Raw genomic sequence first — 26,472 nt, forward strand, 5'->3', positions numbered from 1 at the left:
TAGAAGTATTCATCGATAGCGACCTTAGGTGGAATAGTCATCATCATCATAGTTTATTTAATAAAGCAGGTTGAGGGATAGGCAAGACATTACGTCCTGATGTGGACCTGCATCAATTAAACTATCAATAAATAAATACCTAATTAGTGAATGAACCGAAAATGGGTATGTAAATAATGACAATTGAAAGAAATAAATATTAATAACAATACGGAGTAAATGTTAAAAGTATTTAAAGTCAACAGATTTGTTGGAAACGCTGCAGGAAGCTTTAGCAAAACTGATAGATTTCAGAATTCTCTTATTTTCCCTGAGTTTTCTCTTGAAAGAAGTTAAGTTTGAACAGTTCTTCATGTCTTCGGGAAGGAGGTTCCAGGATAGTGCAGCTCTGTGCTGAAACGAAGATCTTCCCATTTCTGTTCTTGGTCTATGAACCTTAACTTTTAAAGATTTTCTTAAGTCATAAGGAGTCTTGGATTTCACTATTAAGTCATTTAGAGGCTCGATGCTATTTCCATGATAGATATTGTACGTAATAACTAAGAGTCTCCTAATGTAAAATGAAACAGTAGAGTTCCAGTGTGGAACGTTCATGATGTCATCACTGTGGATGCTATGGGGTAGGTTGTAAATAATTCTAGTAGCTCTTAAATGAATTCGATCAATATCATCCGTCAAGGCTGAAGAACAAGACCCCCAGACTACAAAGCCATACAAAACGCTAGGGATAATAGTTTTATAATAAATGTTTTCTAAGGTTGGTATCGGTAAAAACTTTATCCGATTCAGTACTGCGACTTTGTTGCTGAATGACTTACAAACGTTCTTTATGTGCTCCTGCCATGATAGCTTGCTGTCAATTATCACCCCAAGACATTTAGATGATGATTTGTACTCAATAAAGCTATTACCAAAGGCCAAACTTGGCAGGGGGCCAATAAAGTTCTGGCTAGAAATTATCAGGGCTTCAGATTTCGATTCGTTGGCGATTAATCTGTTAGATTGACACCAGGTGTACAGCTGGTCTAGTACAGTCTGGAGTGTTAAGATGATATCGTCGATGTTGTTTCCAATTGTAAAAATAGTGGTATCATCGGCAAACATAAATAATTCACCACTAGTTATTGATACTGGAACATCATTTACAAATATTGAAAATAATTTGGGCCCTTGTATTGAGCCTTGGGAAACTCCATGTGTGATGGTTTTGGGCTCGGACTGATATCCTGATAATTGGACAAATTGCTTACGTGCAGACCTGTAATCGGTAAGCCACGAAAGCAAATCGCCAGATATCCCAATGGCCTTTAGCTTCTCTAGAAGGATGGTATGGTTCACTGTGTAGAATGCTTTTCGAAAGTCAGTAAAAAGCACGCCCACTTTCAGGCCCTTGTCTAGCGCATTTTTCCAGGTCTCTGTTAGGTGAAGTAAGAGGCTTTCAGTTGAATAATTTTTCAGAAAACCCCACTGTCTATGAGATAACAAGCCTTGTGTGTCGAAATGGTTGTTCAAGGTATCACTGACAACAACATCTAAGATTTTCCCAGGGATACTGAGGAGGGAGATAGGTCTGTAGTTGTTCACTTCTGTTGGTGAGCCTTTCTTAAATATGGGGTTAACACGTGATAATTTCCAGCTTGAAGGGAAAGATGCATCACATATACTCTTCCTGAAGATTGGTAAAAGACTGTGGATAACAGGGTCACCAATCATAAAGAGGACCCTGGGGGATACTTGGTCTGGACCAATAGCCTTCTTGGGGTTAGCAGCTTAAATCAGTTTGTTTTTTACCAGTTCCCAGCTCATTTCAGTTTTGTCCCTGGTAGGAGTGGCTCTAGTGATAAAGGTGTTTATGGATGACAAGTTCAAAGGGTCAAGTTGCTTAGTGAGGTCTTTGCTGACATTTACAAAAAAAGTCATTAAAATACTCTGACTTCTCTAAATCATGGATTATTATCTCCTCGTTGTGATCACAGATTGGACCGATGTTTTTAACTTTGTGTTTCCTCAAGACTTGGTTGGTCAATTTCCAAAATTCATTAGAATCAGTAGCTTCATTGAATAATTTTTGCCAATAATCAGCTTCAGAACTCCTTAGTAGCTTCTTAACCTCATATCGCTTCTGTTTGTAGAGATCCCATAATTCGGGGTCGCCTGATGACTTTGCTTTTTTAAGGAGCTTGTATCTTTTGTTTATTTCTTTCCTGATGGAGGTGTTGATCCAAGGAAGAGACTTATCTCTTATTTTAGTATCTCGTGGGGGTAGGTGGTGATGTAAGATTTCATTGTATAGACATTGCCAAGCGTCGACACTGTCATCGATGTCGTCGAATAAACTAGTTATATGCCAGGGAGCCCGGTCGAAGTCACTTCTAAGTTGCCTTGTGTCTAGCGATTTATATTTCCTGGTTGGGATAACTTTGGGTTTGCATTACCTCTTGCAACTTTGAAGACTGCGAATATTAGGTGGTGGTCAGAGATACTCAGGTCGATGGAGCCGGAGGTTTGGATTTTTGAGGGTTGACTAGTGATCACGAGGTCAATAAGTGACTTGGAGTTGACAGTAATACGGGTTGGGCTGTTGATAATGTTTTTTAGTCCACAGCTACATAGAATCCCTCGTAGGCGTTTTCCATATTCGGATTCCCTATTGTTAGGTTTGTGCAACATATCAGAGTTGAAGTCGCCAACAAGGATTACATTTTTTCTTTTCAGCCAGATACTAGCAATCAGGTCTCTGAAAGAGTCGAAAAAGGAGGAGTCATTAGGTGGTCTGTAGACACAGCCAACAAGGAAGGATTGGGACCTCATGGTGATGTTCAGCCATGATGCTTCTAAATTTGGTCTTTCCTAAGAAACAGAAGGGTATATAGTAAGATCTTCTTTGAAATATATCAGAACACCACCTCCACAGGAACCACGATCCCTCCTCACAAATTTATATCCAGAAATTCTGATCCAATCGTCTGACACACTTGACACACTTTAAGGTGACACACTTTAAGGTGGGTCTCAGTAATACCAGGAAGGTCAAACTTGATCTCGTACAAGAGGTGCTGGACCTCACACAGCTTGTTTATAAGGCCATTGATGTTGAGATGACCAATCTTAAGGTTCTTATCGCCAACTGTTTGTTTAAGCACGAGAAAAGGATCTTCCTGGGATTCTGTAAGCTTGATGTCGTTTACTTTCGAGGTAGCAGTTGTAAGTGGGGATTCATTTCAAAGTTAAAATTTCAAGTCAAAGTTAAGTCATGTTAACTTCATATATAAAAAAGCTTGCAAGAAGCTCTACTCTCTACGTATTCTACGTCGAGCCGGCGTTGACCAAGGTTGGATGTTAAAGGTCTATACAAGCGCTGTTAGATCTGTTATAGAGTACGCCGTGCCAGTATGGCAATCCATTCCAGGTTATCTGTCTGACAAAATTGAATCCATACAGAAAAGGGCGCTTAAGATAATTTTCCCGTGTGCCGATAGCTACTCAGAAGCCCTCGAGTTAGCACGGGTAGAGACCCCTGCGTATAGAAGACATAAGATATGTAAAGAGTATATGTGCAAAATGAAGGACTCAAACCACCCTCTCCATCCTCTTCTACCGACACGCTTAGACGATACCTGTCCCTATAACCTCAGGCACAAATTAGACCAGTTGTATTTTTACAGAAACGTTACTACCTGTAGAACGAAGGGCACCGAAGACTTTTTAACTTTTAAGTATTTTTAACAAATATGATGCATGTTCAGTGTGGTGTATGTAACTTGTACTTAATGTATACAGATGTACATAGTTGATCTTATTAAGTTTTCATTGTATCATAACTCATTAATTCAGTAAGTTACTGCAAGAGAGTTTAATAAACTATTATTATTATTATTATTATTATTGTTATTATTATTATAATATAACAATTCGCGATACTTTCCTGAACTTCGTAATATTTATCGAAGTTTATTTCAATAAGAAAGGGTTATTAAATATCCTGGTCTGATATATTTCCTCTCAATCAAAATAAAACAATACAAATGTTCACTCGATTTTCTGTGGGACCCTTACCCCGCACTTCGCAAGTTGCATGGATGCTTTTCTTAGTAAGCAAGGAAGATCACGTCCTCCGAAGACATACCTAAGGGTTCGGAAGATCGAGTTTCTAGAATTTCAAATCAAAGCAAACCCATGATCTTTGTACCTCATCATTGTTATGGTATTTGAAATTGTCAGAGTATGTACCAGTTTTTTCGTAAAAGCGTGGAAAGTTGCTTTTTTCCCCTTCTTTTTGTTTTGTTTTGTTTTGTTTTGTTTTGTTTTGTTTTTTTTTTGAGGTCTTGCAGGGGAATCCCCTAATGCAAGGGACTGGGAAGTAGGGAAGCACATATTTAATATTTAATGATTCTCACCTGAAACTGGTTTGTTGAAAAATTACAGTGGATGCACTATTTCGCATTTGAACAGAAGGTACGTAATTTATTTCATGAGCTTCATTTCCCAACGAAGCCTTTTGAAGCCGTTTTCTAAGCGAATTAAGTGTGTACCCTCAATTCCCGATTGAAATCAAGACTGTATCTAATGCAATTTCTTTTTTATTTTGTTCGCATGCATATCAGAGACGAGAAATACAGAACCGCCGCCATTTTTCAGTGACAAGTTTTTGATTGAGACAGAGAAATGCTTTGATTTTAGCGTTCGAAATAACTTTGCAGATCCCAGCACCACTTTAAGTTTCTAAAAGGAAGTAAATCACAAACCAAACAAAAACGGAAGCTGGGCTTTGTGGCGAGACGTGACCGAGTGAGAAGCGACGTGGCGGCCATTTTGACTTAGTGTACTTTTGGCTTTCGGATCTAAACTCGATCGTATACTTGATATTGCAGCTGTCCTTGATTATTTCAACTGTTTTATATTTCAAGAGGTTTCTTGGAGTTTTTTTTTGTTCGTATAGCTTCAGGAATGTTGGTACTTGAAAATGCTATCGTTGCTTCAGGGAAGGCCAAACTAGTGCTTACCGAAGCATATTTCATATATGATATCCAAAGTGGCGTTGTGTCCTTTTTCTTAACAGTTCAATGCTTTGATCATTTGTAACCAAATTTGAATTTTGTGTACCCATGCATATATGCAATTGATATTGATGTGAACTCATTTCTGTACTTGACAAGCCGTGTTTCGCATTTGTTTATCACATCAACAATTAGGTTGTGGATTGGAAGGCATGCCTTCCTTGTCATTGCAATGACAACAAAATGGACCGGGGAAGACCCAGAAAATGATGGTATAAATGACTTGAACTATACTTCTTGGTTAGATACATTACTTTCAAAAGTTTTATCCTTCGATGTGAAAATGTTCCTCAATATGATTACTGATCAATATAAATTAGGAAGTATGTATTAGTAAATTAGTAAGTTTTAGTTTTTACTTTGTAATACAAGGTACTTTATTGAAATTTCACGCACCAAGAATCAATTAAAAATCAAGTTTAGTTAGGAAATTATAATAATGAAGTGATGTGATATGTTCATACAACATGAGGATAACTTGCAATTTAGCAATCCTGCCTGAATCTTCTTTCAGTTCATTTCATTGCAAACCTAGCTAGCTTTGAGCATTGAATTATCTTAAGTTCAGCCAGTCAGATCATTGTGATTTTTACTATATCAGCTCAAACTGGTTGTTAACCTAGTTGTTCCGTCTAGGTTGAATTATTTTTTAATACACCGTACCCAAAAATGAATCTGTTCACTGGTCAATGACTTAATGTGTAGGAAAGAATAGAAGTTAATTGTAGCCATAGGTGCAAATATGTTTTTTGTAATGTTTAATGTTTTTAAGTGCTTTAGTCCATCCTCCTGTAATGATCCTGGATGTTGGTATAGTGTATATGTTAAGGTATTAAGTGAAGGTCTTCTTTAGTTGTTGGTCCTAAAAATTTTCCTTATGCTCGGGGTACTATCATTTCAGTTACTCGTCTTTCTGTTTCATGCTCATTAGAATAATTTTACAAAAGCTTCACACTTAATATGCAGTGACATGAAAGTTGCTCTATGGCTATCATGAATGAATGAATGCAATTATAATAACCTCTAGTAAACATGTTCCCTCAATTCCTTTCTTATTTTAGGTGACTTAAGACAGTGTGATTTAATATATAAAGATGCCTGGATACAAGATTCCTATTTCTGTACAGATTGATGTTAAATTTATTTGCAAATCATGTGGTTTCCTATTAAGAGATGCTGTGCAAACTAATTGTGGTCACCATTACTGCAAAAAATGTTTGTTAGAGATGTTAAAAGATAGTGGGTGAGTATCTATATTGATCAAAATTATGACAATTAAATAAATTTTAAAAGCATCTCCGTTGCCAGTGAATTTTCTTTTCTTCGAGACAGTCTGTTGCTCATAATGAAATTAGGAAGTAAGGAATCATAGTGGATACAGTCATGTTTATGCTTTAAATTGCCATATTGCACAGTGTCATGTAGTAATGAATGCATGTTTAGTTAAATGTCACCTGGCTATGATTTTGTAGACAAAACTGCTTTCAAGGATTTTAATCAACACAGAATTACACATTGTTTATGTAATATTAAGAAAATGCAACAATGTTAGTGAGGGATGATGATGATCATTTTTGTTGTTGTTGATGATATTCAAAACTGTCTTTAATATGTACTGTTGGTTGTTTAAAATAAGGATGAAAGCAATGAAGTAGACATTATGTGAAGAATGTTATATGCTAGGGGGGTCTCTCCTGCACATGCTAACATGAGTGTCCTGGAGGCCACAAATTGAAACTTCCACTGGCAAACCACTGCTTTGCAGGTTAAACTTTCCTCATTCCAATCGGCCCTTGAACCATTGAAACCTTTGTAAACCCAGCAGCAGTTGCATCTATGATTTAATGAGTTGTTTGTTGATTACATCCTCTGATCAATTTACTTTAATTTACTCTGTAGGTTTTTTAGGTCTGTCAGATGTTTAGATGAGAATTGCAGCAGTGTAATTGGACATGAAGCGGTAATTGTTTGTAATTTATAAGGGAAATGATGTTTATGTAGCGTATAATATTGTGGGACTTAAAATGGAGCCCATTTTGATTTTCTAACTTAATTTTAAAGTTCACATTTGCAGGTATAGTTACTAAAACAAGGAATTACCTGGAAAGAGCTGGAATGAGCCGGAATGAGCTGGAATGATCCAGAACGAGCTGGAATGACCAAGAATCAGCCATTTTCTCATCAGCCATTTTCAAAAAGGCTGATGGGATATTAGCCACAGGAAGCTGGATGAAATATTTCTAATGCAAATGATCTCATGGGGCAGAATACAATGCATCAGGGGATAGGATATTTCCCGCCAAATCTCCAGCATCATGGCGGAAGAGTTTGATCTCTCACCCTTCAGCAAAAACTTAGGAAATTCCAGTTCATTTCTTAATAAAATCCACGGATACTCACACCATTCTACATCATGATTTTCCACTAGGATTCAACTCAGCTGCCATTGTGAAATATTGTATCGGGCCTCCTGTGGCTACTAGCCTATCAGCCTTTTCCAACTGAGTGAGAAAATGGCAGAAGGACGTAAAGAGTTTGTTTAGCAAGTTAAAATCAAGTATATGGAGACAAATTCAATTGAAAATCATTTTTATGGATCATTCTTGGGTCATTCTTGGTCATTCTTTGTCATTCCAGCTCGTTCTGGATCATTCCAGTTCATTCCAGTTCATTCCAGTTCATTTCAGCTCTTTCCAGGCTATTCCTTGTTTTAGTAACTTTACCCACATTTACATTTTATTTATTCAAGTTTTTTCTCTTTCTATGAATAGTATTTTGAGGATGCTTATGTGAGAAGAGAAATATTACAAATAATTACACCATGCCTGAATAAAGATGCCGGTTGTGAATGGAGGGGTGAAGTCAGAAATGCAGAAGTAAGGCTAATACTGAAAGAGAACCTCAGTGGCCATAATTATGATAATTATAAAGTTGCCTGATTATTGTTCCCTTTGTTTTTACTTTTCTATTAGTTCTCACTTTTACTCTGCAAAATTAGGAGGTGTAATTTATTAATCACTTGGGTCCTGAACAAATTTTTTTATACTAGAAATCTTCTACTGTTCTCTTAAAGAATGAATAAATATTATATAGTACACAATAATTTTACTTACTGATATTTACTGTTAAGTTATTAAATTCATGTCAACTAAGATTACATTTAAATGTTTGCACCATTTGATCTGTTGGTAGGAACATAATAAAGAGTGTACCTGTAGGCCAGTGACATGCTCTAATGCTGGCTGCAATGAAAATGTACCGCTTTCAAAATTGGCTCAGCACCAAGAGGAGGAATGTCAATTTAGAGATGTGGTTTGCAACTCCTGCAATATGGCAGTAAAGTGGGCTGATCAAGCAGTAAGTCAGAACTTTAGATTCTTGGAGTTTAGTTTAGAATCAAGCAAATTCAGAGTTTAATGTATTTCTATGGGTTGCCAACTGTCTTGACAACTTTAACTCCCGACGATGGATACCCAATGGAAAAAACATTATATTTATCCTGAAAAAGGGTCTTCATCGTTTTACATAATGCGTGGCAGATCTATTCCCGGTGTAAATTGAGAGAAAGAGAAAAATATAATTTATAGCACATCTGGTATGAAACTCAATTTAGTAACTGTATTGATTAGCACTCATAACATATATAGTTCATAATTGTTCTTTTGATGCAGTTACCTTAAAACAGAACAATTAATCAAAACAAACTAAAAAAGAAGAATAAAAAGTTGGAAAAATCAATTCAACTGGGATTGAGTACAGTCATCAAGTTTATTGTGTATATATGTTCACTACATTACAGAAACATATGAATGAAAGCTGTGAAAACATACACATAACTTGTGGAAACTGTGGGAAGGAGAACATTCAACTTTGTGAGGTACGTCAGTTAACACCCACCATTCAATTATTTTTTTGATATAAGGTTAGTATAATTGTTCTGGTGATTATAGACTGAGATGCTTGTGCACTGATTGGTCAAAAATTGTCATATTTTGCTAAGATCACCTTGTGTGAGGTGAGCAGGGAGCTAAATTTTAAAATGGTTTCTCAGTGTTTTTTCAGTGTTACAGAGGAAGTGATGAAGAAGAAAATTCAGTTCTGAAGACTATACAAAAGATAAAGTTTGGTGTACTTAATATCACGTTTTTGCTGATTGAATGAACTAAACCTGGGTGTCAAATTCTAGTGGAGATTCAGGCGGCTTATCTTGATACATTAGTACTTAAAACAATTGTAACAGAATGGTTTGAACAACAAAATAAATGAATTTACCTCAGAATTTGAAAGCATGATAGCAATTATACTAAAATGATTATTCGCCTCAGGTTCTAAATGAATGTTGTGAAAAATTCCCCTTGACTCGACAAAGACCTTGTCTTTGGTTTTATTCAACAATGTTCATTTTGCCTGCCATGAATAATCGTAAATGGTAATAGCTAGAACCATTAAGGAGTTCAATTTGGTCAGTAGTCATACCAGTGACTACAAAATCACAGGAGACCGATTTTCTCTGGCCCTGTTTGTTCAAAGGGTGGATATTGCTATCCACCGGGTAAAACTCTATCTGATGGATAGTTCAGCTTGTTTTGTTAACACTTATCCACTGGATTGCGATTTATCTATTGGATGGTGTTATCTGCCCTTTCAACAACCGGGCCCTGATAGAGACATTGTCTAAAGTTTAAAAAATTCTCCTGTTTTGTAGGGCAAGTGGTAGTTTTTGTATGGTTCTTGTAATCGATCTGATGATCGGCAGATTTAGCTGAGAGGGCCTAGTATAATTGTCCGCTTTAATTGGTATCTGATTATGCTGTCTAATTACAATAATTGAAAATTAAAGAAGGTAATAATACACCAGCAACATTTGGAGAAATTGTAATGGTTATGATTATCATAATAGCTAATGGGATATCTTTCCATTCAAGAAACAACATTTGTTTATTTCTAGACAGTATAAACTGAAATGAAAATGCACTGTTAATGTACAGGAAGTATATTACTACATTTGACACTTGCATGTACTTGAGGTATCAGCATATAAGAGAAACTTCTGTATTTTTAATATTTTGCATTAAGAACCAAGGGGAATAGAGAGAATGAAACTTTTTAAAATCTATTTGTATTGTAAAATATGCCCAGTTGTATCAAGACTTGTGACAAACCATGGATGAAAACTATAGCCTGCAGATCAGGCCCAATTTTGGTGAGCCGGAGTGCTCAATACTCTCTAGGTGAAAGCAAAGGGGCAGGGTCCAAGCTCTTTCTGAATATATAGTCACCCAGGGTTTTAATTATTATATCTCTCTGCTCATTATAGTTGAAGAGGCATCAAGATGCAAAGGACGGTGATTGTACACAAAAAGAATGTCCATACAGAAAGTATGGATGTGAGCATGCTGTAAGTTTGTTAGCCGATTACAAGTTAAAAAAATAATCAAATGAGGTTAAAGCATTTCGAGATTAATTGATAATAGAAGTTATTCTAACCGCCAATATAGCGGGGACAATGTGAAATCATCTTGAGTACATTTAATCTCTTGCTAAAAGTGCTGGAATAGTAAGTCCCATTCGTAGCTGCTTTTGCTTTTTCATGCTTTGTGCTTCTGTAACATCCCAAAGAATTCCTGCGGCAAATCCAGTGCTGCTTCAGAAAATTCGTCCACCTTTTACTTTAGCCGAGAACACTGCTCTAAGAAACTGATTTCCACTCAAAATTTTCCTATCAAGACGGCCTCCACGTCATCCACGTCCCTGCGAAGCTGTGATCACTCGAAAAAAATGCCAGCTGACACGTATATCTCAGGACAAAACTGGGCACTGCTAAAAAGAGGGTTTTTTCCAAGTCATCGACGCTTGCAAACTAATTGGTTACAAGCCTTTTGCTGACTACCCTGGTCCCAGAGGTTCTCTTCTCTCTACCGGAGTACGAGAATTCGGCGCGAAGCGCCCACCAACGAGCTGCAAAGCAGCGAGCGGAGAGAAGAGAACCTCTGGGACCAGGGTATTTGCTGACATGTCTCAGTGCCAAAGGCTGGTTTGTCCGTTTTTGGACAAGGGGACTGGGCAATGATACTCATGACTTGTGAGTATTCGACGAACGAGTTAATTTGCAACTTGATTGAAATATATTTGTACAAATTAACGCTATCTGTTATTTTTCTAAAATTTTTCCAGGTGAAGATGGATCCTGAAGAGTTTAGGGCCCATTTGGGTGCTTCTATAGTAACGCACTCGTTGCTCCTATTGCCACAGCAGAGAGGTGCTAGCGACCATCGCGGGGAAGCCACCGCGGCTGAGTTAAGTGCCTTGCGAGAAAGCCTCACTGCAGATGAGGTGCATATTGCTGAACATGACTGGGCACTCGACTGTCATTACCAGATGATTTTGAACCTGAAAGAAGATGTGGAGAAATTGAAAGGTGTCAGGCGTAAGGAGGATGGTCAGTGATGGTTTCATTGGTTCTTTGCTTTTCTTTTTCAGTAAAATCGCATAGCTATATTGCATGAATTGACATATGCACTAGTTATTGATTCTGTATCAGTAAAATTTTGCATTCAATGTGAAATTTTACTGTTACAAAGTCAAAGTGAGAAGAAGGATAATATTTCAATTGTGGACTAGACTTTGGAAAAAAGATCTTTTGATAGTGATGCATGCAGGTAAATAGAGATTAATTTGGTACGTATTTTTATAATGAGTAGTTTTTCACCATCGTTGTATAGAAAATGGTTTGATAGAAATTAATCTGGGTGTTAGTCTGTGATCCAGTCTTTATCGGGTTTGCACATAATTTTGCATAGAAGGTTAAGGTAATTTTGTTGAACTTATTGTCGGCTTTATAGTGTTTTTTAATCTTTATGGGGTTTAGTTTAGTCTTAATGGAGTCAATTTGCACATAGGTTGAATGGTAGGTTAAGGTAATTCTGATGAACTTTTGTAGGCTTTTTAGGTTTTTTTTAATTCAAGATAGATGTGCATTTCTAGCTTTTCATGGACTTAGAGTAGCTCTTTCAACTTTAGACTTGTTAAAAATGCTGTAGATCATCCTTTTTTCATTGTCTAGACCTGAAATTGATTTTTACATGTATATATTTTATCACTATCGGCCCTTTTTTTCTATTTTTTTCGTTCAAACGAACATTTTGCTGCAATTGAACAGAACAGTTGCCGTCTTGAACGAAACATGTGCAATTGTTGCATCTTTGGCATTTTGAACACATTACTATTGTTCAAGGCACTTTGATGGTTGGAGTAGCATTTAACAAATACAAGAGTATCAGTAAAAAAGAACCAAGAACGTAGCAGCCTTTATTGCAGGAGGTGACACTTACTTTGAAATATCAATGTAATTTAGACAATGGTAAACCATATTTAAAAATGACCGAGACTTGAGTGATGATAAAAACCTCCTCATTCCTTGTCCAAAATGCATAATAGAGTATTGGCGAAACCAGTTTAGCGAGTGGAAGTACAAAGCGTTGCTCCGTTTGCTATGAGCGTCGGTACATGTACATAATTTTTGATATTCTGTGTTTGACAGATTTTAATCTGGTCTAAATTGGACTTGCATTCTTAGTTTATTTTGAACTCTTTTTCACTTATGGTGTACGTGACATCGGTAAAATAAGTGTTAATGATTTTGATCAGATTTTTTATTTTTTTTTTTTTTATTTTTCATCAGTACAATTAGTTTTAATGATTTTGAAGTTTCCCGTGGTTTCTTCGTTTGCCAAAATTATGCGTTTGTTGTTCTTGAGCTGTTTGTGCCTTATTACAGGAAAATTATTTTGTTTGCGCATGTCAACAGTCAACAGCGTGTGTTCGTATATTTTTTTTATTTGAGAATGATGTGTTTGTCTTTTTGCAGCAAGATTCCCCCTTTTTTTAATTTTTTTTTTTTTTGGCTTAGCTAACTTACACATTCCTTCCTAACGTTTTGATGTTTGTTTATCCGTTCTTTAGAATACTTTTGTTTGGTTAAACTATTCATTATCTTGGATTTGTTCTTTGTTTGTTGTTGTTGTTTATTTCATCAATTTGTCAGTTATTACTTTTGTGAGGTAGATATTTTGTCGTTTAACCTTGTTTTCTTTACCTATTTTAATGTGTTAGATTGTTCCAGAATGTGCATTTGTTTGTGGTTGATTAAAGGTCGAATAAGAACCGCAAGTGAAACGTATAAAAATATATTCATTTGATAATTTGAATCTAAGAGATGCTAAAGGAACTTAGGGAAAGAAACAAAGGTGGAAAACTAGTCTGCTATTTTCTCGGTACCGCTAACTTGGAAGCGATTGTCTATTACAAACTAACAACTTTTCTTAATTGGTAGTAAAACTTCATGAAGTTTATTTCAGTCGATCAAGTTAACCTTGACATTACTATTTTTGATACTATCACATTCAAAAGGTCTTTTCAAATTTTTTGTTCCTTTAGTGTCATTTTCAGGCGTTATTGGTACATGCTGACACCTGGTCATGTATTGTGTAGTTAGTAGTATAGTAGTATCCATTTTTTAGTGTCAGATTATTTTAATCGGCTTGGTGTGTGAGATCACAATACTTCTTAGGGTTCTTCCACGCACCGTACAGTCGACGTTAGACTTTACACCTAAGTGGACAACTGTAACGGAGCTGAATCCATAGCAAAAGAATACGGTAAATTAAGTGGCGTAAATTAAAACAAAAGATGGAAAGAAGTGATATCATCTAGGGTTACTTAGCAGACATGCCGACCGTGGTATGGTTCCCGCGTAAGCCAGCGAAGACGATATTTAGCACCGTCTACGTTGTCCATTCCCACATAAGTTTGTGTCAGACTTGTGTAATAGATTCCACAGTCGATTTCAGTTCAGTGTTTGGAGCCCGCGATATATTTAGTTCTGCGCAATCTTTGTTCTTTCTATTGAATTGCTTTTACCAAGTGATAAATTTAATGTGCTTGCCTCCCGAAATAGCTGGATTACGAGCAGTCCCTCCTTTTCGGTGAAGTCTGTCGCGGAGTCCGAAAGATTGTGCCTCGCCTCGCAGAACTCTGGGAGTGAGATGGAATTTTTTTGTCGCTGATTTCTGGAACTCGCGCGACGGACTTTGCCGAAAAGAATGGACTGCTCGTGGACTACGAAATAGCATTTATTCTTGTCTATCTACCGAGAAGGTTTCTTCACTTTCCACCTTTCAACCATGGTACGTGTTCTTAGAAAATGGCCCCCACCTGTAATGTACTCAAGTTAGTCAATGGGAGTGGCAAAATCGGTTCCACACACTGCGCTGAAATCAGCTGTTATGTGCATTTAATTTGACCTTGCATTTCAGCCTAGTGCGAGTAAAAAATTATTTATTCCATATTTATGGAGGATTGTCCCATTCGCTATATGGTGAGAAAGTTATTTTGATATTACTGAAAGTTTCGTTTTCTTGTGTTACTAATTTGTGGTGTAGAATTTGCAGTGGTCGATTACGTTAAAAAGTCCTTTGGTTTGCAGTGGAATGTAATGACAAAAAAAAGCTCTTCAACCACATTTTGTACTTTATCACACAAAGCTAAAGTTGAGGCGCTTTTTTTCTTTCTTTCTTTTTTTCTTTTTTTTTTAGGAATTTGTGCTAAAGTGCTCACGCTTTTCATGAGGGAAACGTGAAACTGTGTCACGCCCTTGATATGATTTTGTAGAACTTTATAGGGTAATTTTCTCAGAGTACCATTCCACCCAGGATTATCTGTGGGTACCAGCGGATTGTAAGGCAACCCCTACAAAATGCTGGGAATTAACCTGTATTGGACTATTATGCGATCCAGGGAATATGCAACGTTCGTTCTCACGGCTTTATTCAAGCAGAACTAAGCTAGGTAATAATAATAAAGTTGAAGTGGTAAATTGGCCACCGTAACGATTACAAAAGCTGACGTTTCGAGCGTTAGCCCTTCGTCGGAGCGAATAGAGGAATTGTGGGTTGTGTGTGCTTTTAAAAGCAGAAAATGGAGCTATGTTATTGGTGGGAACATATCAACGAGAAAAACAAGAATAAATTAGTGGAATGAAAAGCGTTCGTTGATCCCTGTGGGATTTAGACTGCCGGTTTGAAGAAAAGCTTGAAGAAAAGTTCATCTTTCAAACCGGCAGTCTAAATCCCACAGGGATCAACGAACGCTTTTCATTCCACCTATTTATTCTTGTTTTTCTCGTTGCCATATTCCCACCAATAACGTAGCTCCATTTTCTGCCTTTAAAAGCACACACAACCCACAATTCCTTTATTCGCTCCGACGAAGGGCTAACGCTCGAAGCGTCAGCTTTTGTAATCGTTACCATTTCAACTTTGTCGATATATCCAAATTATTTCGTTACCCCCACCGACGCAGCCCCAAACAGTTTCTTTCGAAACTATCAGCCTTTATTCATAGGTAAGAGTAATAGTAATAATAATAATAATAGTAATAATAATAATAATAATAATAATAGTAATAATAATAATAATAATAATAATACTACACGTTAATTGCAGCTCACCCTTAGGGGCTTTTCAGCCACAATGTAGACTAATTAAGAGCTCAAAAATCCCCACTGGCAGGAGGGAGATCAGTGGGCTATTTACAGAGCGCAGCCGAGGAGTTGAACTAGGGGCAACCGAGGACAAATCCACTGAGTGGCAGGGTGGAGGACTTGAACGCGGGACACCGGATTACAAGTTCAGCACCCTAACCACTCAGCCACGCCGCCTCCTTGAGGGGAACCACGCCGCCTCGTTGAGGTACCTTTTGTAAGCCACTTGGCAAATAACCTCATTGTTTTGATGTAAAAACAGCCACGTGATAGCCCACTCAGTATGTTGTAGGTTTTCAAGCTATTATTTTGCCAGTGCTTTCGGTTTGCTTTGCCTTTAACATATATCTGTAAAAAAGTATTTTAAAAAGTTTTTTATTTCTAATTCATTTAAGCTGGTCAAGCTATATTCTAGCTCGTATTTCAGACTTTTATTTACCTCCAGATTTTTAAGTTTCACTAAGTAATACTTTTCCCATTTTCTTTTACTGTTGCTACTTTGAACAACACTTTCCAAGGCCAGCAGTAGCTCTAAATGGGACGGATTCGAATGATCTAGGCATAGGGAAGCGTTATTATTGTCGGAAGATCGTAACCTTTCTCCATAACAATGGCTTAGTAATCTCATCTCTGGTGACACTGCCTTGAGAAAGAAACAATCAACATTCTCAGGCCAGGGAGATCACGGTCGCCTCGGTACTACAGAAACTGAAATCCGCTCGGGCTTAGTGAAGGAACTTGGAACTGTTGTCACCATAACACGAACTAGTTGTAAGAAAAAGGTCAATGTGCGTTTAATATTCTAATCGAATGTGTAAGCCGCCAGATAGGATGTATTAAGACCTAGCTAGAAAGCTTGGATTGAGTCAAAGAACAGACGTAAAGGTTACCGTACTTAAATTTGCGATTCTTTTGTTCATTGCCACAGATTTGGTTCCTTAGTACTCTTTTTGGCAGTAAGGTCACTAGTAGTGATAGAGAGAATCGAAGAATGGGACGACCTTGCGTCCAGTTCAAAATGCTTCGTTTTTCGGTTAACAGTAATCACAGTTTTGGAAGTAGATATAATTACTAAAACGTTAATAGTTACAGAAATGTGTTATGGTTCGTTTAGGTAAGGGCCATTTTATTTTTGGTGGATGAATTTGCACTTCTTACGAGGTTGTTTTATTTCATCTTTGTTTTTTTTTTCCATGTTTAAGGGCTTGGAGTCTCCCTTTATGATTTTCAAGATATACGCATTCTTTTGTCCATAATGTTCGCTTAATAAAAGATATTATATATACAAGGCTAAAGGATTAAGAAAAAATTGTTAAGATGTTGAAATGCTGCATTCTTTTGATGCAGCATTTCAGTTTTGAAAGTTTATTTTATTTTATCATTTTCGAAGCGTTTTCTTTCCCGTGTCTTTTCGTTTCCCACCAACTCCCACCAACTCCCACCGTTCTCAAATGGTTTATGGTCCCTTACCTTATTCGAAATGGCGCAAATATATTCCTTTGCGTGCTGTGCTTGATATGTTTGTTAGAGTGATTTCATATTAATTTCTTGAACAAATGAGCGTTAGTCTTTTGATTTATTAGCTTTCACAAATATCATAGTTTGGTTTTTTCAGATCCAGTTAAAAATAGTTGAACTGTATCATCATTATTTGTTTTGCATCGTATGAGCAATGCGATACTGTCAGAGCGATTTTGGTCCTTACCAGTGGGCATTATGTGACTTATAACTGTAATTTCTCTTTAAATATCTCGCAGTTTATGATTAGTGGTGTCACTCTAACAAGCACATTTCAAGTATTTTTAAGTATTTTTTTCAAATAGTTTCGTGATAATTTCTTAACTAGCTAACCTCAATTTGTCGTAGGATTTAACCTGTAGCAAAAGTTGAAGAACCTGATAGTTGTTCTCATGACTTAGGTTGTGTTCACACTTAGTGCTCGAGCACGGTACCCGAGTACGATTCTTGACGGGCACTAATGTGAACACACCCTTTTTTCAAGTATCCATGCCAGAAATCGTAATTTTTAATTTTTTTAAAACTAAACTGGCGAGTAGCACTTCTGCTAACAGAAGTTGTACAACTACTTTATTCTCCGACACGTTTCGTCTAACTGCCGTATACTTCTTCAGGGAGTAGTCTTTACGTTATCATCTATTAGGGTAGTTTGGCAGCCATGCCAAATAGCGCGAGTTATTCAATTATTTTTTTATGTCTAATCATTAAATAGTCATTAATTTTTATATTAGTCATAGGTGACTCTAAAAGTAAGGCTCAAAACAGTTTGATATTTTTTTCGTGCTTATAATTTGACGATTCAATACAAACTTAATACTTCTGTTGTTGTTTTAAAACCTGATCATTCCAAAACAGCAGTGGATTCTTATCCCTTGCGCATGCAACATCACAACCTTGATTTTTGCGTAATGTGCCTGAGATTTCTACTGTTAAAGTTTGGTGACATGCAGTCATGGTGTCAAGATTCATCGTCTCCCGAGGCTCTTAAAATATATTTTACAGCTTTAGAGCCAGGATGAAACATTCGCAAAAAATGAGCTTTATTTTCACGGGAATAAAAGAAGAATGGTCACAGTATTGATCGATCAAAAAATTAGTATAAAAAAAATACCGAAACCGTTTTGAGCTACCCCAGGTACTGTAATGTAATGTGTAAACGATTATGTAAAGGTAATCAGTTGGCATTAAATGTTTCGTTAGACTCAAGTGTTCCGTTTTATTTGATAAGACTAGGATTATCGCTGTCAGAGTGGGTACTTTTTGTAACTGGCGCCACAAAGTTACTTTCTTTGCCTTAGATAGATAGATAGATAGATAGATAGATAGATAGATAGATAGATAGATAGATAGATAGATAGATAATAATCTTTAGACAGGGTGCGATCTCACAGAAGTGGTTTTCAGAACGGCCCTGTAAGCACCCACCCATCCCAGCCCAGGGGAGGACATCCATCACACAGTATACTCGTGCGTGCGAAATTTACGTCTCCTACCCCTAACCCTGCAGGAGACGGGACCTCCATTTATTCGTCCCTATCCGAGAAGACTAGAATATCTAACCATTTCTTGATGTTACAGAAAGGAAGCATATTCTTCTCAGTTATTTTAAGACCTTGAGTGTTGGTCCGGCCGGGGCTCGAACCCTCGACCTCCCGCACAACAGTCCAGCGCTCTATCCATTGAGCTAACCGGGAGGCGGTTTGCTCAATGCCTTGCATTTAATTTGAGTGGGGTAGTCATAAACAAGACGTAGCTCAAAATATAACTGTATAGTTTGGACTGTTTTGGCGTCTCAGAGAATAGGCGAAGTACTGTCAAAATCTTTCTTTTGCACATTGGCAAAGAGTTTATTGGAGTTGCGAACTTCACTTAAAATCAATTTTAAGGGTACCAGTTTGCAAGTGGTTGGTTTGAATTGAACTGAACTGAACTATGCTTGCATGTACAGTTCACAGATACTCTCTGCCTCAGACCCCGTTGATCACACAGTTGCGCATGCACGGATCTCTATCCCGCCACATTGAAAAAGAAATATTATTCAGAAACCATGACCTATCTCCATCCCTTTTGGAAGGGGGGGGGGGGGGAGTCTAATGAAAATTTACCTCTGGCCACGGTTTGAGATTTAAAATCATGAATAGTAACATAATCTATCGACAACCTTTTTCAAATCTGCCGAAAATTGAACATTAGATGCCACCATTTCGAAAAAACTTAGTACCCTGACAATGCTCATTTATTTATTCAAAAAATGCTCTTATACTTCTTCTAAGTGTGCGGTCTCTGACAGGTCACCGCGACAATAATTACTTTGTGCAATTAGCCCAAAAAGGATTGTGGGTCGGTGAGTTTGATCATAAATACAGTTGAATTTTATATTAGTCCTCAATTGGTGCTCTTTGTACATCAGGACTGTATTATTTGGATTTCTAAAGAATCCTATATTCCAGTGCAATGGTGCTTAAAGGTTAGTGGTGGTAAATGCGGCTACACACTGCTAAGACATTGAGAGTAAGTATATAAGGTAAACTGTGATCTGGGGGTGCTCTCGACTGTACGTTAGAACAGTTTTCTTTTTAACTGAAAAAAAATTTACCATTGCGAATGTGCGATGACGTCTGGGAAAGTTACGTCATCTTACCTTGCCTTTTTGCGCCGTGCTGACTTATTTATATTGAGAGTGGAATTAACTACAAAGTATTGATTCGCGAAGATACAAAGGCGCTCAAGTGTAAATTTTTTTTTTAACGATGCACAAGTATGTTCAATGACTAAGAAGAGCGGGACGGATCGCAATGATGCCAAAACTCGGAACAATGTTAGCGACATTTTTCAAGAGGCAGACACAGTACGTGAGGCAGCTTTCAGTTCGTTCATCATTCAAACTGTGAGCAGTGGGACATTCATGCCACAAACGAGGGCGGTTATCATCGAATTACAATTTTAAAGATATCTTAATTTGTATTTAGGCTAGAGCGGTTTTCATCCTTGCAACAAGTCGTAATTATGAAAACGTGTATTTAAGAAATATCTCTAGGATTAGGAAATGAACAGTCACGTTTTACTGTTTAACTGTCTTACTGGTCTTACAATATTTGGTTGAAATACATTAAGGATGCTAATCGGTTTCCTGATATTTGGCACCTTTTATTCGAAGGATTAGTTTAAACACAAAATTTTCATTTATTGCTTCAACACGGTGGACATAACGGGTACGTTACCATAGCAAATGGAAAGCTCAAGCTTCTTAAGCTTTATATGCCAAGTTCCGTGACCCCTTGAATCGGCAAATTGCGATACCTTAGCATATTTCCAGTACTATTTTCGAGAAAACGAACAATAATAAGTGTTTCTGGGAACATAAACTCAAGTTAGTTTCGTTAAAATGATTACGAGACCGTTTGAGCCTTAAATGATAACATCTGCGTGAGATTATAAAGTATTAGTTATTGTTTTGCTTGGCTTAAAATGTGATAATGGTTTTGTGTATATAGTGTTGTTTGATGAGACTGGAATGATCGCTTTTACAATGAGGATCTGAAAGGTTGAGCGACAGGATGCTGCTGTCATTGCTTTGTTGTTTTCTCTGATTGCCAGAATTTTAAACACAAAGCTGGTGTTCAATGATTTGGAATTTGGGTAATTGAAATAATTCGCAGAAATTTGGATTTTACATATGGCTAACTGTGTTTTCTTAGATTTATTTTAAAAATATAATGGATCAGGCTCAGCGGATGTGCTTCGCTCGAATTTTTGGAAAACATAACAACAGCATGATGTTGTTTGCTGATGGGAAGTAGCAAGACATATTTTTCATATACTTACTAATTTACTATGTAATGTATTTTAAACAATACAGAAGTGGTACTTTTACCGAGGCGAATGGTTCTGTTTATATAATCCTAGCTACCGCTAACGTACAAAAGTAAATTTTTTCGTTGTTGCCCCGACAACATTTGCATATCCCAAGATGGATTGTGGGTCGGTGCATGACCATAAAAGAATTGGTAAATTTAAAGAATCGATTTACTTTGTGTATCAGGACGTCTTTTCGTAAACGCTTTGAAGGAAATAGGAAATCTTTAAATGAACGTTGCTAGAAGGTAAGTTGGGGCTTATGTAATTACAACTTGCTACGCTACTGAGAGTATTTCATAACTAACTGAGGTTTTTAGAGGAGTGAATTTTAAATTTAGGCGTAAAGGCGGAGGATTAGAAATTGGGCTATATTCAAGGCAAAACTCTGGAGTAAAGTGCTGACATGGAAAGGAAAGTAGAGTGAGAGAAGAAAAAAACCAGTTGCTTCTATGGCGAGGGAATGCAGGCAAGCTATCTAGGCGGAAAGGCAAACGACGAAATTAAACTCTGAAGCACTTCTCGAAATAAAAAATGTATTTGCATTCCACCTTAAGTGTGGAATCGAAGCCAAAGCGAACAAGACTCACCTGGTGCAGTAATGGATTCTCACCTTTAATGAACTTGTTTATATTTTCGTCAGCGAGAGGTGTCTCCGTCTTTAGATAGTCATATATTTAAATTCAGTCAATTTCTAAAATTTTTCTTTCAAGGAAACTTCAGAGTAAAGATTTTACTTGAAATTCAATTTATATGCATGATGAAGTGAAATGCAGATTGTTACAGCATTATTTCATGCAGCAGATGTAGACTTGAAATTGGCACCATTATAATATGGACATCCTGGTGTTGAATATTCTTTATTGTGCGTATTGATGCTTTTGTTAAGCCACTCAATGGGGTACGAGAGTTTTTTGTTTTCCTACTAAATTCTGTCGGTCACCTGAAATTGTTTTCAATCTAAACTGACGGTGCTTAGAAATGAATATAATTTACGCTTTTATTTTAGATTTTTTGATAGGTTAAGAAATTGTACTGTATAGATGTTTCGTTCTAAGACTGATTGGTAATAATCTTACTTCGATTTTAGGATTTGTAGGCGGGGAACATTCCAAATACCAAATTCGGGCTAAAGCCAATAACAAGTGGTCAAACAAAACAAATTTGAACAAGAACTGAGTTGACACCTTTCTTCAACACAGTATTTCGGCTTCCTTTTGCCTTAGTGTTAATTCGGCTTCTTGACATTTTTAGTAGGCCAAAAAATACACTTAGCTAGTTTCTGCGTATTCATGGAAGAAGCAAACATTGAAGCAGGTGTGCGGTCCAAAACCTTCAAGAAGACCAATTGGAAGATTCAAAAGGTACTCGAAGCTTTCCATTCCCTAGCTAGTCCAATTCTTTTTTTTGTTTGGGTAATTGCATGAAGAGCTACATTGTAAATCATGGCCCCTTATAAAATTGCGAGAGTACATCTGCAACTATAGTCTATAGAGAGATACGTGCTGTGTCAACATGACCTAACTTTTTTTATTGTATCTTTCGAAACAGACATTGGTAGGGAAGATTTAAGGAAAGTTTAAAAAACATTGTTTGATAACCTTTTTTTGAGGAACCACCTTAATTGAATTATACTGAAAATTAGTCACTTGGCAATTGTTTGTTCATATAGAGAAAGGCACTCGTAATCGAGCTGAGTTAAATGGATTTGTCACTTACTATTTCAAATGCTCTTTGAGTGTTCCTCGTCAAAAGTGTAAGGCAGCAACTGTTGCTCATGAAGACAAAGAATGAGGTATAACTATTGTCTACATAGCATCGAACAACACAGAAATGATAACTTCAAAAATATGTTTCTTTTCATTTCCCTTTTCAAAATTCTTTGATTTTGCATAGTTTTAGGAATAAAAGACATAGTCCTGAAAGCAACATGTCCTGAAAGCAACAAACTAAAGACATCGTCCTGTAGTTTGGTACATTTCAGTGTACACCACGTGTTTTCAGTTCTGTGGATCCTCTCAAAAATGGATGCCCCTCAATTCTATATTAGACAGTCGCGCAAGTCAGAAGTAATGAGCTATCATCCTCGAACTCCGGAAAAGAAGGGGAATGAACGCTCTATTTATCAAATAAAGAAGCATTGTCTGTGCTCTGTTCTGTTGTATAGCACCCAACGCAGCTACAGCATGAAAGAACTGAAGGGGAAAACACGGGACGTAGTCGTGTGTTTCTCCCTACCTCTTGAGTGCTTTAGCCGCTTCCGAAGCGCTTCACAACGGAACAGAGCAGAGTGTTAGTGCGGCATTCCCATTTACGTTCCTAGTTACATTTTTGTGTTTAGCACGCGCATTTTTCTTTTTGTTTTTTGCATTCTTTCACCCACGTTGATTTATATCTTGTTAGATTTTTTCGTATAATTTTGCTTTGTTTAATTTCATTTTGTATAAGCTTCTCGGTAAAATCTAGCATTAGAGTATCAGAGTCCTTGAGATCAACGTCAGTTATTTTACTGCGATCAACTCTTAGTTTTCCGTCCTTCGTGTCAACAAAATCATGCAACGTTTCTACCGCGATCGACCGTAATGTAATAAAGTTAAAGCGCGCGTTGAAAACGGTCTTGTCGGCAGTCATCCATAGTCAAGGCTTCCTTATAAGTTTTATAGTGAAAAAATCCGTCACATTCCCCATGCATTACTCACTTGATCTTTTCAAAACAAAATTTATTTTCGAAGTGAACAGAATTGGAACGCCGCCTACTGCATTTGAATTCAGTGGAGCCGTCTATCCAATTCACCCTTGAGCGTGAAAAGGATAGACACCTGCTCTTTCTTGATTTAAATGCATCAAAAAGCGGTCTTCTTTTGTAAAAAAGAAAATTCAGCTTTGTCGGAGCACACATGCCTAACTAACCATACAACTGGGTGTAATAATTCTATAATTATCACTACTAATCGACGTTTCCACCAGCGCCTTTGTTTGGAAGCCTGGCATATCAACTCCGCCCACGCTCTTTTAAATCGTGATGATGGCCGCTTACTAACTGACGCATATTTACACCTCGTCCGAAAAAAGGGCAGCTTAGTAGAGAGCATATAAAAGGACCTCTTGTTGCAACGATTGGTCACCCCTGATGAAAGCAGTAGACAGGAGTATCGAAACGTTGGGTCTATGAATTGTAATTCCCTGGTTACATTCATTAAATCCTTAAACCAGAGTACTGGCATCATACCATGTCTGATTGTTCACCTGGTTGCTCTGTGAACTTTAATATGTGTCGTCAGCAAGTTCTATACTCTCTTAAAATACGCAACAATAAGCCAATCAGAATCCTGTAGGAATGGTTCAAATAATCTGATTGGTTGAATAGGACTAAAACTGTCAAAAACGTCAAAAGCATCAAAGTTCATAACGAGAGAATGCAATAATTCACAAACTGAAATGGTTCGGCTAATCGAATTTAAAAATTTTCCCTGAAGTTGTTTGGTCAATACCAAATCTGAAAGTGAAATGTTCATTGAAATCTGGTAGAATTGTGGCTCATAAAACCACTCAAGCTTTTTCACGTGACAATAAGAAAACAAACGCCTCAATGCGTATGTTTTATGAATAAACGACAGCCGAATTCACAGGAACATGAAGGTCGCTTGGAATGACATTGCGTAAAACCCGGCTACCGTGACTGCTGTGGCCTTCCACTCAACGCATCGGAAAGGATATCAGAGCAAGCTCATAGTTGTTCACTCGAAGGGCGGACGATGTAATTTTTGAAGCTATTTATTGCTACTTGCCGGCTCGCTTGTTCCGAAATTTCACAATGAATTAACTAAAAAAAAGTAGAGAAAAACTGCGGGAAATGGTCGGACATAGTACAAAGTGGCAGATGGCGTAAAAGCTTTCGCTCAGCTCCGTGTTTTGTACTCTGATATAACACGCTTTTTCAACCAATGACAGCCCACTTTTTATCCGACTTTTACTGTAAAATAATCAGGCGCTGCGGAGACTACTTTTGGTTACCGCGACGGACTGAGCAGAAAAAGACGCAGTGAACTTAGTTGGCCCCAAATAGTACGTTTTCACTTTCCTTGATCAGGGGCTATATTGCATTGGTGAATCAAGAGAATTGGTTATCAGTATGGGTTGTGTGACATTAGATGAAAACATCTGCGCGACCTATTCGGACAGCAATTTTAAACTTGGCCTTACTTCATTACGATTAAACTGGCGAGGTTGAGTGGTAGTTTGGCAAGCTTCATACGTAAAACTCTCTCTAAAGAACTGGACTAAGACTAAAAAAGCCTCTCGTCTTCATGAAATGGACTAGGGCTATTAGCTATGATAACTACTCACGATTTAACAAATGGTAAACACCACAGCGTACACTATTGAGTTAGGGATGCACGCGGGAGGTTGCTAAGCACGAAAAAAGCGTAAGAGTTGCGTGAGGTGATTGCCGAGAGCGAATCTAGCTTCCTGAGTGCTTAGCAAACCTCCCAAGTGCATCCATAACTCACTAGTGTACGCTGTGGTGTTTACCATTTGTTTTATAAAATAACATTGATTCATTGTAACAAAAGAGTTTTCTTTTATTTAACAAATCTTACGAGACCAGAAAAAGCAAGCGCGCGCGGAAAAATAGTCTTTGCATTTGCTCACGTCATCAGCATACACCCATGGGCAAATGGGGGACGCTAAATTGACCAATCAAAGCGCGAGATTTACTTTGTTTATGTTATAAATATCTTTTTTGCAGTAATTGTAATGAATACCAAAAAAATTGATAATCTGAATTACATCTTGCCACTGGGCTTTGCACCACTACTCTTTAGAACAGTCACGTATCACGACTACCAAAACAGGAAATTAGCGATAATATTTGCTATTTCTCTGTGACACTTCATAACTAAAATATTATCAGGATCTGAGATAATTTTAAACAAGCTACAGCGGTTTACACTTCGATTTGCATAAACTGTTGATTTTTCATTTCACTCTTTGAAGTACGACATACTCTACGCTGACTGATTCTTTCAATATCGCTGCTAATTTTGACTACCTATTATCGCGAAAATTTTTTTAATTAAGTCATGTTGGTATTGAGTAATTTTTGTCGGTTTTATCGCTGAGGCAATAATGACACGTTTCGTCGTTTTCAAAAATGTGGAAACAGGTTAAAGTTGTAGCAAAATACTGCAAGTAGGAGATTAATTCTTTTTTTGTGTTTTATTTTTTCAAAGCTTGAGATGGTGATTGTGTCTATTCAAATAAGGGAGAAAAGTTATTACTTCTGTGAGCTCAGAAATTGCGACATCCGTGAAGTTATTCATTAGGAGAATTCAGTTTTATATTTGTTTAAAGTAGCTTTGTTTTTGTTCAACAGCCCTTTCCTTTATTCAGTGCCAGAGTTGGGTGTTTTAAACATTTGAACTAGCGGAAGGAAGAAAAGAAAACCATAACAACCTCCAAGGCAACCTCATCATCAAGCTAAAAACATCTGCTTTAGAA

At 37.2% G+C, this 26,472-nt stretch overlaps 1 protein-coding gene across 3 annotated transcripts; it reads left to right on the plus strand.

The window, feature by feature from the left end:
- Positions 1–3,908: 3,908 nt before the first annotated feature.
- LOC111339679 (TNF receptor-associated factor 6-B) lies at positions 3,909–26,462 on the plus strand. 3 transcript variants are annotated; one of them, XM_088756549.1, is made up of 10 exons: positions 3,909–4,455; positions 5,193–5,269; positions 6,119–6,300; positions 6,957–7,017; positions 7,829–7,933; positions 8,250–8,414; positions 8,857–8,934; positions 10,375–10,455; positions 11,232–11,496; positions 26,348–26,462. In XM_088756549.1, the coding sequence occupies exons 3-10, from the start codon at positions 6,152–6,154 to the stop codon at positions 26,383–26,385; spliced, it is 942 nt and encodes a 313-aa protein (XP_088612675.1). In that variant the 5' UTR covers positions 3,909–4,455; positions 5,193–5,269; positions 6,119–6,151; the 3' UTR covers positions 26,386–26,462. The 3 variants fall into 3 exon arrangements, with proteins under 3 accessions (XP_088612675.1, XP_022802128.2, XP_088612676.1); XM_022946393.2 differs by lacking the exon at positions 5,193–5,269 and having other exon boundaries at positions 3,910–4,455; XM_088756550.1 differs by lacking the exon at positions 3,909–4,455 and having other exon boundaries at positions 4,509–5,269.
- The last annotated feature ends 10 nt before the right edge of the window (positions 26,463–26,472 follow it).

Source organism: Stylophora pistillata, chromosome 4 (genome assembly GCF_964205215.1).
Source record: "Stylophora pistillata chromosome 4, jaStyPist1.2, whole genome shotgun sequence".
Taxonomy (NCBI): Eukaryota; Metazoa; Cnidaria; class Anthozoa; order Scleractinia; family Pocilloporidae; genus Stylophora; species Stylophora pistillata.